A 14,924-nucleotide genomic window follows, 5' to 3' on the forward strand; every position below is an offset into this window, starting at 1 on the left:
ATGTAACAACTGCCCCTACAGACTATATTAAAAATGGATCAAACAAAAGCATCCTTGTACAAAAGAAAATAAATCAATTATGGTAATAAAAATAAGAGTACAATGTAAATATATATTCATATTTATAATTTTCTAACTGTATTTACAAGAGAGTGAATGATGCAGAGGACCACGGTGCTGCATGTCCCTTGGTAGTACAATATATTCTCTGGATTTGGTCTGAAAAGCAGAATATTGTCCTTCACTACTGAGGAGACAACCATGGAGGGAAAAAAACAAAACAAACAAAATCTGACATAATCAGTCAGTCCTTTTGATTCTCCTGACCAGTGGAATGTCCAGAGTGGAAAGAAGAGTGGGAGTGTTTTTTTTTTTTTTTTCCTTTCTGACACGGTGACAAACTGCCACTCCTGTTAATACAAAGTGCCCCATAAACATCGTCACCACCAAGAATCGGGAAACGGCTGCACTCCTCAGTCCATGTGTTCCAACAGGTTCTATGGAGGTGCCTCTCTCCAAGCTCCTTGCTCGCAGAGCACCAGTGGGTTTTTTTTTTTTTTTTAGCTTAATCTCTGGGAATGTGGGGATAGAGTCCAACCCCATGAGGCAGGGAGCGGAGGAAATATCGAGGTTTGTCTGAATGGAGATGAGGAATCAGCGTTTCTTAATGGCTGCCCCGTTGGAGTGGGGAGGGAACTTTGGCAGGCAGGGCTCCTCAGCTCCGGCATCGTGAGAGAAGACCGAGTCCTCGCCTGAGGAGCAGGTGGAGCTTCGGGTGTCCGGGTAGCTGGGGGAATATTGGTCCAGGGGCACTGACAGCTCCAAATATTCCTGTAGGCAACAAAAGGGAGAAAGAATAAAAAAAAATTTTTACTTCCAAAACCGACATTTCTGCTTCTTCCTTGTATGATGAGGAGAGGAGGACTGACCTGGTTGGCTGTCATGGCCAGGCAGCGATCCAGGTCCTCTACCAGCTGTTTGAATGTGGGTCTATGAGAGGGCACAGCATGCCAGCAGTCCCTCATCATCATATACCTGCAGAGATCAAGAGATTCAAAATTGAGCAGTCAAGACTAACTTTACTTTTTGAGCAGTCATTTCTAAACACAAATCCTGTGTTAAAGGGGTTGTACAGTAGGGTTGGGTATCGTTTGGATTTTTACGATTCCGAACCGGTACTTTTAAAACAATTCCGATTCCTAAACCGATTCTTGAAAAACTGGAAAATGACATCAAAGAAAGGCTCTTTTAGAGGGTTTTTTTTTAATTTATTTTTTATTGAAAATTATTTAAATGTAACAATATATTAACGTTTTAGTACTTAAATATATAATTAGCATTTCCCAGAGGGATAAAATGGCATTTTAAAAGTAGCCTTAGTTCCACAGTGGAACCGGGTTTCGGTGCCCAACCCTACTGTACAGGGGATTGACATTTTTTCATGCAGCCGGACCGGCTATCAAAACAAAGAACAGAGAAGCTCGGATTACAACAGGACGCCATTACTCCACTTTATGTTTACATGGCAAATATTAGTTTGCTGCCATATTAATGTTCAGAATGTCAGATTGTACAGAACCTTTAAAGAGTGTTACATTCTTGTGAAGAGTGGTTAGAAACTTGACATCCAGCTGAAGCTAGAAGGTGATAGTCTTAAAACAATGTTGAACATTATGTTCCATTTGGAGCTCACTCAACCTGTGAGCACTTTATTTTACTGCCCATCACACAAACAATGGCAGGGATCATTATTACGTTGCTAAGCACCTAGACTTTTTCTGATATACTACAACATGGGTAATGCCAACTGTTTGGGCCAAGCATGAGACGCAGAGTGTTTTAAGAGCCTCGCAGATTTTCTGTCACTTTCAAAACGATATTGGCTTACTCTTTTGGCAATGACAAAAGATTGTTTCAATCACAACACACATTCCCCCCCCTATAGTTATACTACTGATGTAGGCAACATCTAATTCAGAGTGAGTCATTGTTGTGACCAGGCAAGCACAAAAACAGAAAAGCACAGACTTATTTTGCAACTACCAGCTCTACTCTACTCGGCCTCCATTTTCCATTGCAGATTTAGTACCGCCTCATGCCTGAGGCGAGCGTGGCTGGTCGTCATAGCGACGCCGCAGGAAACCGCCATGACCTAACGCGACACATACACACACAGAACGTCGAGGTGTGTTGTTTTTGCCACAGCCAGAAGACAAATTTTGTTTCAAAAGAAGCTGGAGGTAGCAAAAAAACTATTTAGTATATTAAACTATTTAAAAATGGCGGGTTTGTTCAGGACACCCCCGTCTGTCGCTAGCAATGATGACGCAGTGATTTGTGACGATTCTCTCCGACCAATCAGTAGTCTGCAGTAGAGGGCTGCATTGGGATTGGGTCCCAACGCAAATCTCGCTGGAGTGGGCGGTTTTACCTTTGCTGTGGGCGGGAGCGGGTGGCTAAAAAAAAACAAAAAAAAAAAAAAACACTGCGGGATCGGGATGTAGCCTGGAACCCCCCCACGCCAGCAGACACCATAGATATACATACATACTAACTGAGTATATACTGTATAGCCCATCTATGAGCAGACACCAGCGTGTCTGAGCCTCCCAGGATGGGGGAGCTCCGAGCCGAGGCTCCGTCCGCCTGCTCCCTCATCCTCTGTTCCTTCATCCCCGTCTAACAGCAGCAAGCACCTGCCTTTCTGCCTGCATCTTCTCCCTATTAACCTATAAAATGACGTGTTTTCTCACGCGGGACGGGAGAAGACACAAAATCAATGCATCTCTATTACTGTGCGGGCATAAATTCTCAAGAGTTTTGCGGGTGCGGGCGGGAGTGGACATACACATTGCGGGAGTGGGCGGGAGTGTAACACACGCGTTGCGGGTGGGGGCGGTGATGGTCAGAAATTCGCTGGGAGCGGGATGAAGAAAACAGTCCCGCGCAGGGCTCTAGTCTGCAGGTTTTCACGGCACCTGTTAGCAGGTACCAGGGACTTTTTTTCGTAATGGAAAACCCAAAAAAGGCCATTTGACTCAATGACTCACGGATGATTCCAACAAACAACAACAACAACAACAACAATGCAGCTGTGTCAGGGTTGTTTTGGTCATGTAGTGACCATAGGTTCTACGTGCAGTGTTTTTTAAAGAAGATTACAATGCATCTGGCCATGCCGTACCATTTAATATTCCCCCTAATAGTTTGACCTTACCAAATAAGGAACCCTAACCCTGGAAATGAGATATTAAGAGTTAACGCAGTAACAAGAGACTCTAAGGAACATGCAATGCGTTTGATTTTAAGTGTGTAGTAGTTTCCTTACAGCTCTTCAGTGCACGTTGAGGGTTTGTCCATACGGTGACCTTCCTTCAGCAGCTTGAACAGCTCTTCCACTGGGACTCCTGGGTACGGAGAGCCCCCCAGGGTGAAGATCTCCCACAGCAGCACCCCGAATGACCAGCTGCAGACCAAAACAGACAGAAGCTTCTACATTTTCTGCACCACTAAGTGTTTTCCTCACATTCCATCATTGCTGAACTGGATACTCACACATCACTTTGGTGGGTGTATATCCGGTCAAACAGAGCCTCCGGAGCCATCCACTTGACCGGTAAACGGCCCTGGGGGAAAGATACGCGTGTTACGGCTGTCTACAGTGTTAAGGTGTTTCTGTGTGTTCAACACATGCTAGGAAAACTCACATTGGTGGTCTTCTTGTAGTAATCAATGTGGTGGATATCTCTTGCCAGGCCGAAGTCGGCAATTTTCATCACGTTGTCCTCCGTTACCAAAACATTGCGAGCGGCAAGATCTCTGTGGATGCACTGCAGAAAGAACAACAGACATTAAATAGAACCAATCAACCCGTTTTTTAATAGAGAGGTGTTTGCTCAACCCGAATCTGTACATTTAATATGGAAGGGTGAGAATGGTTGGTTGTACACTTTGTTGTTACCTTTTTGGAGGACAAATACTCCATGCCTCTGGCCACTTGGTAAGCGCAGGACACCAGGTCTTTGATGGACATGTTCTCCACAGGAACCTGGTCTGGGTTGTAGCAGTACTCCATGCCCGGTGGGCGCCGAGCTCGCAGGAACTCTCGCAAGTTGCCCTTAGATGCATACTCTACAATCACATACAGGGGACCTAGGAACAATTGGAAGAAATACAAGAATGAATAAATCATAAAATGAAATGATCACCGTTAAAGGGGGCCATGTAACTTTATTTTATAGAAAAGTGATGATGGCAGAAGTAGGGACATTTTTTTTTTTTTTTTTAAAAAGGCACCAAAATAATCTTCATGACCAATTACTTAATATTATGCTAATTTTCAGGTTCATAATTGTATTTAGAGGTTGTACCTGAATAGGTTTACATGGTTTAATTTTTAGAAAACACCATATTTTTGTCGTACTATACATTGCTGCAGCTCCTCTTTTCACCCTGTGTGTTGAGCTCTGTTTTAGCTACAGAGTGAGGCATCTCACTTCTATTTCATCTTTGTTGGGAGTCGCACATGCTCAGTAGCTAGGTCAGGGCTGCTACTATGCTACTACCCAGTCACAAGCAGAGCATGAGGGAGTGCCACGCTAGCAGCTAGGTTAGCATTATAATGCGTGTTACAAAGTGATGCACGTTCGTCACGGAAGTAAAGGCTGGACTACAACAGAGCTGTTTGGAGCAGTTTGTGAACAGTGTTTTCTGTTGGAGATGGTAAGTCCCTTTGGGGGGGGACTTTGGGTGTTCTCACTTTGTAAACCTATAACGTGCACAAAAAAAGATATATAACACAATAAAGGAAAGGGAAAAAGCCAAAAAGCATAATATGAGCACTTTAAAACTGAAATCTCTTCCTGAGGGTGTCACAAAAGTAAAAAGGTCCCCGGATTATAGACAGATGTTAAAAATACTTTGAGATCAACAGATAAATGCAAATTAGTTGGTAGCTGTTGGTAAATAGATTGGAGTGGACAAAGAGCTTTGAGTTTCAGTATGGAAGCAACAGAGCGGTGAGCACTGCAGGGTGATTAGAGGTTAGTTTCTTTTAGTTTTTCGTCAGTGATGATTGGAGGGAAATGGCAGCAGCTGTGGTCGATTCAAACTGCGTGCTCGGAAGCTGGTGTCAGAATGGTTTACTCATGCCGTTCTACACATCTCCCAAAGTAAGGTTTACGGTTGTCTGAGGGACAACTCTGTGTGTGTGTGTGTGTGTGTGTGTGTGTGTGTGTGTGTGTGTGTGTGTGTGTGTGTGTGTGTGTGTGTGTGTGTGTGTGTGTGTGTGTGTGTGTGTGTGTGTGTTGGGCAGGTCAGAGTCAGACCCCTGACTGTCTGGTCCTACCATCCTGTGTACAGGCTCCCAGCAGATTAATGATGTTCTTGTGCTTCCCAATGATCTTCATCATCTCCATCTCTGAAATCAGGTCTGACAGGTCTTTCTCTGTGGCGTCAGCTGGAGGGGAAGGAAAAAAAATTAATCATATTAGGGCAATTAGTGGATGTTCTGTTGCTGAAAAGTACGGTGGCCGACAGGGACAAACGCCCTGCAACTTAAGACAACATATGCAAATAGACAAAACGCAAGCAAATTAAGAAAACATCTTCATTAATTTGACACCACATGCGCAGCATTCAGCAAACGCTCTGCAAATGCACACAACACAACCAAATACATAAACGCGCTGCAAATAAAGAACGATGCAAAAAGAAAAGCACACAAACCCCGAAAAAAGAAGCGATGCAAAAAGAAAAACAACTTCATTCATTTGACAACACATGCGCAGCATTCAGCAAACACGCTGCAAATACCACAACCAAATACATAAACGCGCTGCAAATACCACAACACAACCAAATACATAAATGCGCTGCAAATAAAAAAACGATGCAAAAAGAAAAGCACACAAACCCCGAAAACAAATGCAACAAAAAAAACGCAGCATCCAGATTACACAACAGAAGTTCTCCAGACCTCTAGAGGGAGCAGCTAGTGGAACAGCTTGATTTTCGACCGCACGAGGAGAGAGCGCTCACCCTTTTTATTAGAGTCGGGTATGGCTGCAGCTGGAGAACTCCCGTCTCATGCCTCCCGTCCACAGACTGTATATTAAGTGTGTGTGTGTGTGTGTGTGTGTGTGTGTGCTCCCATCTCATGCCCTCCCGGCTGGTGCCGTCCCCGAGCTTCAACTTTTCAAAATAAAAGCTTGCGTCTGGTCCCTATGTCTTCGTACTTTGGTGTTTTGGATGTTTTTGAACTAAACAGTACGGCAATCATGCCAATGAATACAATAACTTTTTCAGCAGATGTCTTACTTACAACACGTTGGAGTTAGCAAAGCAGTTTTGTGTTTATATGTGCAGGCGGGATTTATTCAGTTTGATAAATCCCATGGTAATTCGGCTGGTTTACTAAACAGGGAGGGACTACAAATCCTGTCGGTTTATTGTTTTTTGTATTTCAAGAGCAAATTGCTCCACAATATGAATACAGATTGAGCACCTATTTTTTTGGTAACCGTTGTTGTATAATCACAATATTACACTTGAGGAGGCCTACACTTCAGTGGTGCGCCTTTCGGACCTCGAAATTAAACCCTCTCATGTAATATGGCTTAAACGAATGTCAACGTTAAACGCTGATGCAGTTTTAAATTTTTTATCACCACGAGTTTACAGACGTCTCTGCTGATCGAGTATCACCTGTGACCTGAGCCGAGACACACCCACCAAACGAGAGAAAACATATCTCAAACATAGACTTCATATTTACAGTCTATGATCTCAAAGCAGTTGCACACCGTTCTGAGATTGATCGTGCCCCGCCGGGTCTCTCACACACACACACGTTCCACTAGCTGCTCCCTCTAGAGGTCTGGAGAACTTCTGTTGTGTAATCTGGATGCTGCGTTTTTTTGTTGCATTTGTTTTCGGGGTTTGTGTGCTTTTCTTTTTGCATCATTTTTTATTTGCAGCGCATTTATGTATTTGGTTTGGTTGTGTGCATTTGCAGAACATTTGCTGAATGCTGCACATGTGTTGTCAAATTAATGAAGATGTTTTCTTAAATTGCTTGCGTTTTGTCTATTTGCCTGCGTTTTCTTTAGTTGCAGAGCATTTGCCCCTGTCGGCCACCATAGAAAAGGCCCAAAAAAAAATAAAAAAAATAAAAAAAGGCCTCACAATAATCACCCTGCAAAGTATATACATCAACACTGCAGCTCTTGCGGAGTTGGGCTGGCGTTTCTCTTGGAGAATGCTCCCCGGGGAAAGGCACTTAAAAGTAGGAGACAATAAATGCTACTTTCCCTACATCCTCACTCCTCCGTGCAGTTTAATGAACACCGTTTTATATGGGATGTCAAGGGTTCTCATAAATTTTCCTCCACTCTCCCATTTGCTCAGTGGCTGAGAGCCAATGTCTCTTAGTATCTGTTCACAGTTTTGTTGTTTGAAGTTTTCATGTCCCTGGAGTCTGGACTTGAGGTTTCTATAAAAGTCTATTACTACAGACTGAAGGGCTTTCCTCTGTGCAAATTAGTTTCAGTACCAATCCATCCAAGTCTAGTATATATCTACACCCACGCGACAGAGAACTTTTTAAACTTACATTTCAGCATTTTGACTGCAACCTTGGTCACACGGTTGGGCTTCTCTTTGTCGAGACCCAGGGCCTCTCCCATCACCACCTGACCGAAGCAGCCTTCACCCAGCGGCTTCCCAAGAACTAGTCTGTGAGGAGGGGGGGGAAGAGAGACATGTCATTTACAGTCGGTGGTGTTCAACTCCAAAGCTGTATTGTGTATGTGTGAAGTTTGGCCTTTCATTTTTAAGCTTTAAATTGATTTCAAACTTAAGATCAATTTAAGACACTTTGCTTTTATGAGGTTTAGTTCAATTGTTACACAGACGGCTGCCCTGTATTGTTCTGGTGCAGTTTGAGGTGCACCTCAACGTCATCTTTTTAAAAGAGGAGTGGGAAAAACTCTCACTTTCCTTGTGCAGTTGGTTCCTTTACCAGCAGACTGACTATTTCAAACAAGTAACTTCACATATCTCTCCTCAAGGCTGTTGTTGCCCTGTCTGAAGGTTTGGTCAAGGCGACATACCTATCCCGGAGAAGCTCCCAGCGGGGATCCTGGGGCAGTTCATACTCGGATACCCCTGACAGCATTGGAGATCCGCTGGAGGACAAGCGGGAGGGACGCACCAGCATCACTCCAGAGTGGATGGAGGAGCTAGAGTCCACAGACACCTGAGGGAAAGAAGACTGACATTACTCCCCTCATAGTGGAACAGACACCAGTAGCAAGTGACCCTAGAGAAAATGAAAACTACAGAGTAGTTGATAAAAATCCACATCAGACCACGTAAAAAACACCTAAACCACTCAGGTGTACCATACCAATGGAGAAGAACTCCTCCTCGAATACTCGTACTTACCTGCTGTATAAGACCTCAAGGAGCTACAATGAACCTGAAAGCTCTTTGAATGTGTGCTTTTAGTTTTCTGTTAGCATAAACACAAACTCTATAAATGTACAGATGAGCCAAAGAGCTCAAATACACTGTGTAGCTTTGAACTAGAGCTGGGCGATATGGAGAAAATCAAATATACAATATTTTTGACCAAACACATCAAAGTAGATATCGCGGCGATACTGTAGGGTTGACTATTGGTGCCTTCACAAAATATTAAAACACAATGAGAGTTTTGATAAATAATCACCAGTAATGTGGATACAATGACTTAAGTGGGCAAAATCAAATAATTAAACAGCTAGTAAGTCCGGTAAGTTCAGAAAATGACATCACTTTACTGTGATGCAGCCTTTAAAACCAAACACTTGTCATATCACAATATCCAAAACTGAAGGAGATATCTAGCCTCATATATCAATGTCGATATAATATCGATATATTGCCCAGCCCTACTTTGAACTTACAAAATAACTGAACAAATGGCATGTGGACAGAGACAGAAGAGATGAAAAAGGTATAAATATTCCAAACCCCCTATCTACTTTCTGTTACCTGTCTGCGCAGAGGGATGCTTTTGGCCAGCTTGTGGACGGCCAGCTGACTGTTGAAGTCACTCTTCTTCGAGGAGGTGCGAATCTTGACAATAATTGCGATGGCAATCATTACAGCGATGAAAAAGAAGCCCACGCAGTAGATGACCACCTCCAGGTAGGTGTGGTTGGCTGGAGGATAGTGCGGGACAGCTAAATGAGGAAGGGGGGGAAACGCAGGGTGACAGGGGGCAGGGAGGGGTGAGGTCAGCTGTCATCCATGAAATCCAAACTACCACAGACACCCAATCACACCAAACATACCCAGGCTTTCAAGTACACAGCAACACAAAAAAAATAAATTTGACCACACACACACACACACACACACACACAAACACAAACACATAGCTGCCCTGTCTAAAAACCAGAGCCTTTGACATAGACAGGACAGAAATTTGTATTGTACCATAATTATCACTTCTTTGAAGCACAGGACTTAACACTACATCATTTGCTAATTTGAGAAGTGGTCATGAATCACTGAGAAATAGTTAGAACAAACCCAAGTGACCCAGATTCTGCGTTACACAAGCTTACACATCGTTTGATTCAGATAATCCATTTTCTTTTAAACACAAAACACATTTAAATATTTTGTTAATGGACTAAGAAATCAATATAAAAACAGTGCAACAGTGTGCAAAGGGTCTGATTTTTATACAGCGTGTCAACACTTCACACACACACACGTTTGAACACATCATTTCTACTTCATCAAATAACCTAATTCACATTGCATGTCTACTTGTAGGTCTAATAGTAGCATACCACAAAGCATGAGCTCAATACGGTAGTTTAACTGCTTGGCTTGATCAATAAAATATCCAATTCGGACTCCATTTGTAAAGCAATTTTAAACGAGTTGTGTGTTGGTGCTGGTAATACAAAAAGTGTTTCTTTTTAAGAAAACAGTTATGATAAATGCTAACACTTAGGAACAAACTGTCCAATTCAGATCTTGTTTTTTTCCTCCCATTCAGTGAAAACACCAACGTTTATTCATACCAATTCTAGGGGTGTAATGGATTCCATATTTCAGTGACAAAGATAGTTTGGTGCACACCTTGGCTTGGGATGTGGCTTTGTGCGCAGGAGCTAGATCTCACAAATCAGTTATGAATGAATGACTGAATGATGAACTTCTTGTACATACAAGAGTCCATCTATGGCCTTAAATCCTCTTGAGGTCATTGATGGTGCAGTTAAATGTATTATGCTAATTTATACAATGTCTTTTAAAACCATACAACTGCTCATTCCTGTCTGGTGCACTGCTACAAAGACACTTCTTAATGAATGGACATATTTTTGGACACATTATGAACAACTAATCTTCACTATTTTTTTTCAATGCACAATTATTGATGTAACCGCTTTTAATGGTTAAGGGGCAGATGTAAATTCTAAAAAGATTATTCTAGTTGCCCATATGCTTTGATAAATAACTAAAATGCCGGGTTTTGTATTTACATGTTAGATTTGCAGTCATAAAAATTCTCCAGTTAGACATGGCATTGTGTTGCCATCTTTTAGTGGGAGATTATCACGTACAAGTAATTTGTGCGTCATGTTGAACAATGCATCCCAAACCAAGGGTGCCATACTGACTGAAGTGTACCGTTACACCCCTAACCAACACCAGCAACGCAAGTGAGCTGCACTTGTGTGAAGAGGCTGACTGACAAGCAGCTTGATAATTGGAGAAATGCACATTCCAAACCTCCGGAATGAGACACATCCACAACAGCGAGCCAATTATCAAAGCCAGCCGCTGTGCTCACAGCAGGAAATGACATCGGAAATACATGTCATTTGTCGCGCTTGTCAAAGAAAATCAGCTTTACACCAAGTCGAATGCAAACACCAGTTAAGGAGCAGAATGGTAGAGACAGTTCAAAGTGAAATCTGATCAGAGCTGCCAAACAACCCCTCTATAAATGTGAATTTGTATCTGGCTGAGACCATTAAGAATACAAGTATGTGAGCTTATTATTTTTTTTATTTATTTTTTTTTTTTTAAATACTACTGGCCTGTTTCTATATGTTGCTTTTTTATGTCATGGTAGACCTGAGGCCTGTACTACGAAGCAAGATTTGGCATTAACGAGGTAACTTCAGGTTCAACCCAGGGTTTTGTGTATCACGACGGTGGCTCACTTGTTACCGGGTTCAATCGCCGTGGTAACTTATGCTGAACACCTAACCTGCTCAGGAGCAGGTTATGTTGGAGATCAGAGATCAACCGGTGTAAAAGCACCGCCTACTGACCAAGCAATACTCGATTGATAATGGTGTCACCGTTCTAAGAAGATCAGGTGGAGCTCGGTATGCGGAGAGAGGGAGGGGACCTTATGTAAAATATGTGGCTCGGGTAGATGTTTGAGATTGGTCACAATATGCAAACACCGCCTCTTTTATGGGAACGCGCGCGTCTCTAGATTAGAAAACCCTGGGTTGATTGAACTAGTTGATAACCACCGTCGTGACACAGCTTATGCGGGACCGCGGTTGTTAGGGTTAGTGAAGCCGGGTAACTGAAATAAATCCAGGGCATGTTGATCTTGCTTCGTAGTATAGGCCTCAGGTAGCAGACAGCTATTAGGTTGTTTGGGCTTTGCCGATTTCATTTAAGAAACAGCAGAGCATGGCTCATACTCTCCCATCTAGAGAATTTAGATGGAGCAGGAGCCATGCTGAGGACAGAGAGAGTTTTAGTACTTGTAACTCGCCCTGGCTTCCTCTCACATTTATTCAACAGAAATGGAGTCGGACAAGACTTTCTTTCTGGCAAATGTGAAGGTGGACAGCCAGGCTGGAGTTGTAAAAGGGAAACAATGGAAATATAGGGGAGAGACAGAACCACTGATACCTTCAAAAACGGTCAACCATGCAGAGTGATGAGAGAACCCGATAGAATTGCCCGCCAAGCAGGTGTACTCCCCAGCGTCATCAAAAGACACATTTCTCAGTTGGAGGACTTCCATTTCCTTGTCCGTGGTGTTAAGGCCAGCGGTCTAGAAAATAACAGAGGAAGCAGACCCAACAAGAGGCCCAAGAGGGGAAAGGGAACCATGAGTAAAGGATTCTGAAAGAGAAACGGGATGGAGGAGCGTTCTCCTCCTCGATCCAACACCATCTGCCAGAAAAGTACCACCGAGAGCCCCTGCAGAGGACTCCAGCATCTGTTAGTGGAGGAGCTGGTTAGGTTGACTCTGCGCTGCTGAACCCCACACTGGGCCACCCCATCACCACATCAAATACCTCAGTCTCATCTCTACATGCAAGAGATGGGCAACATGGAAAACTCCACAGCAGAACAGGGCACACTCAATCTCGCACTCGCACTTCTGCAAACTAAGTGAGCATTAGACAAACAACAGGAGGTTTGCAAAACATAGGTAAGCAGAGGACAGCAGGGAAAAAACAAAAAGGGGAGAGAGAGAGAGCCCGTGAGCCGTGCACGGAGGACTTTGAAGCGCAAGGGAGCGAGAGTAATAGAAGAAGATGGCAAGAGAGGCCCTTATTAGGAGGGCACAGCACAAGCATGGGGCAGAATTGAGAATGGGTCCAACATAAACCTGAGACTAAACACTTTCAACTGTTCTGCTGGGAATTTTCCATAGCGTCATTTACAGTCAGGAGCACTGAGAATGGAGAGAGGGAGGGAGAAACGGAGGGAGGAAGGGAGGGAGGAGAGAAACAGCTGAGGTTGTCTCGAGTTTTACGGCCCTAGTTTTCCCAGGTGGTCCTAGAAGCGCCTCCGCTGTGTCGCCCCTGTACTGCTGCGTGGTGGTTACCTGTGGGCTCATATCTGGTGACAGTCAGCCAGGCCGACTGATTGGCCTCTCCTATATAATTGGACACTTTACATATATACTCTCCGCTCTCCTCCTCAGTCACATTGTAGAGGGTCAGCACCTGAGCGTCCGAGCTATTGACCCCAGAATGCTGGAAATAAAAACACGTCATGTGCAGCACAGAACAAAAGTATCAAGACACAAAATCCAATTAGAGTAATTGCAGTGTCGAATTGTTTGGGTGATGTTCAGCGTTACAAAAGCAAGATAAAATGCATTCATTGCATAGGATCCACTTTGGACTAGATATGTTCCGATACCAGTATCGGGAAGTACTGGAGTTCATGCACCGATCCGATACCACGTAAGAAAGCCCTAAAGAAAATCTACGTTAAAGTAGTTTATTTATGTTCTTTTTCTGTTATAACGGATAGTCAAACTGAATAATAAAAAAGTTCTGTGGCGTTCATCGTTAGTGTTTGTTCATGTTTCACAAAGAGTTTAACCTGAGCCAGGCTGACAACAAAGATATAGAAATCATATCACATCCATACAGGGATAGTAGTATACAGTTGTTAAAACATAAAATATATGACACACTGGTATCGTATCGGCCGATAACGTAAGTTCAGGTATCAGAATCAGGAAGCAAAAAATGGTATCGGGCCATCTCTAATTTGGACCCAGACAGAAAGTACTGGGCATCTAAGAAAAGAACTGACATAGCAATAGAGGACCATATCTAATCCAAATTGACCCATTTTCTGTTTAGCATTACAAATAATTTCAACTGGCTGGTTGCTGCAGGATTGATATGAGAAAGCTCCTACCTTGAGGACACGGACATACGGTAAACCATCTGGACCAACTCGGCTCCCGTTGAGCTCAATGTGCTTCAGCCACTGGATATGAGGCTGAGGGTCGCTGAACACCTTGCACTCAAACTCCACGTCGCTGCCCACCACTGCGGTGCGATTTGCTGGCAGGCCAGCCTGCAGGATTGGCCTGTGGGGAGAGCGTTCTGCAACACAACCAAAATGTAAATGAATGTTAGTTTAGAAGACGTTAGGCAAGCAGTGAAGCAACAAATATAAAAGAGACAAATGTGCAATAATTCAAAAGTACACACAGCTGACTGAACCTCGTAAAGCCACGTAAAACCACTGTTTCGTCAAGGCTTTGTTATTGGAAATGGCCGGGGGCAGATGGCAAACAAGGTCCACTGTAAAATTGTATCTGATACTGTGTAAATTACAGACTATCATTTCTCATATGGAGAATTAAAGCGGCCATTTCCCCAGTTATGTGCTGCTTGTGTAAGAGTTGGCCACAATAGCAAGTTAAGTATCTGATCTGGAGCCGTTTCTGTGAAAATGAAATGTTCTTGCGGCTCCATTTTAATGACTGATAACGCTCCAAAGTAAACCTACAAGCCAAGAATCTGGCAGAATGTCAAATGTCCAGGCTTTTCTGCAAGACATTCTTGGGCACTTAGCAAGCACTTGTGACTAAACTCTACCCTCACTGAAGCGATATCACTGCTCATCAGGGTCTGGACCTCTACTGAGGTCAGGCGGAGCCCAGGGGACAACAGCGACAGAGGAAGTGGGACCGTGATTTATAGAACCAGTGGTGTGAGAGCGAGCCACAGGGCAGGTCCTAGAGGAGTAATCACTTCTCTACTCGACATGGATCCATCACTCAAGCCACAAGTAAGCAGGCTTTATTTATCAAATGGCTGACAAAAAGACCCAGTTCCCTCTTAATGAAGGCTCCGAGACGGTGCCCCTGTGCTATTAACAATTACATTTGATTGGTTAATCTGGTATGAGACATTTGTGAAAAAAAGACTAGAGCCTCATGAATAGTCAACAGGTGATGTGGTGTTAAACCATGATCAAAAAGAAATCATGGTTTAACACACAGAAAACGGGACTACAGTCAACACTTACCGACTACGTCGAGCTGGTAGGTGTGATTGATGCTGCCGTACTGATTTTCTACCACACAGGTATAGTTTCCCTTGTCAGAGGGTACTACAGATTCCATG

General features: G+C 43.5%; 1 protein-coding gene across 5 annotated transcripts in view; it reads right to left on the bottom strand.

Moving 5' to 3' along the window:
• Positions 1-343: 343 nt before the first annotated feature.
• Positions 344-14,924, bottom strand: part of fgfr1a (fibroblast growth factor receptor 1a) — a 33,967-nt gene continuing 19,386 nt past the window's right edge. For 2 of the 5 annotated variants that reach the window (XM_078250210.1, XM_078250209.1), the window contains exons 6-18: positions 14,827-14,924; positions 13,705-13,895; positions 12,875-13,025; positions 9,030-9,227; positions 8,112-8,256; positions 7,613-7,734; positions 5,348-5,458; positions 3,962-4,152; positions 3,708-3,830; positions 3,556-3,626; positions 3,329-3,466; positions 930-1,035; positions 344-831 (exon numbers count right to left, since the gene is read on the bottom strand). The exon at positions 14,827-14,924 is cut by the window's right edge and continues 26 nt beyond it. In XM_078250210.1, coding sequence (XP_078106336.1) covers positions 655-831; positions 930-1,035; positions 3,329-3,466; positions 3,556-3,626; positions 3,708-3,830; positions 3,962-4,152; positions 5,348-5,458; positions 7,613-7,734; positions 8,112-8,256; positions 9,030-9,227; positions 12,875-13,025; positions 13,705-13,895; positions 14,827-14,924 — 1,822 coding nt within the window. In that variant the 3' untranslated portion in view covers positions 344-654. Of the gene's footprint in view, positions 832-929; positions 1,036-3,328; positions 3,467-3,555; positions 3,627-3,707; positions 3,831-3,961; positions 4,153-5,347; positions 5,459-7,612; positions 7,735-8,111; positions 8,258-9,029; positions 9,228-11,946; positions 12,092-12,874; positions 13,026-13,704; positions 13,896-14,826 lie in introns of all 5 variants that reach the window. The other 3 variants (XM_078250213.1, XM_078250212.1, XM_078250211.1) reach the window with 3 other exon arrangements.

The sequence above is a fragment of the Sander vitreus genome, chromosome 5, assembly GCF_031162955.1.
Source record: "Sander vitreus isolate 19-12246 chromosome 5, sanVit1, whole genome shotgun sequence".
NCBI classification, from domain to species: Eukaryota; Metazoa; Chordata; class Actinopteri; order Perciformes; family Percidae; genus Sander; species Sander vitreus.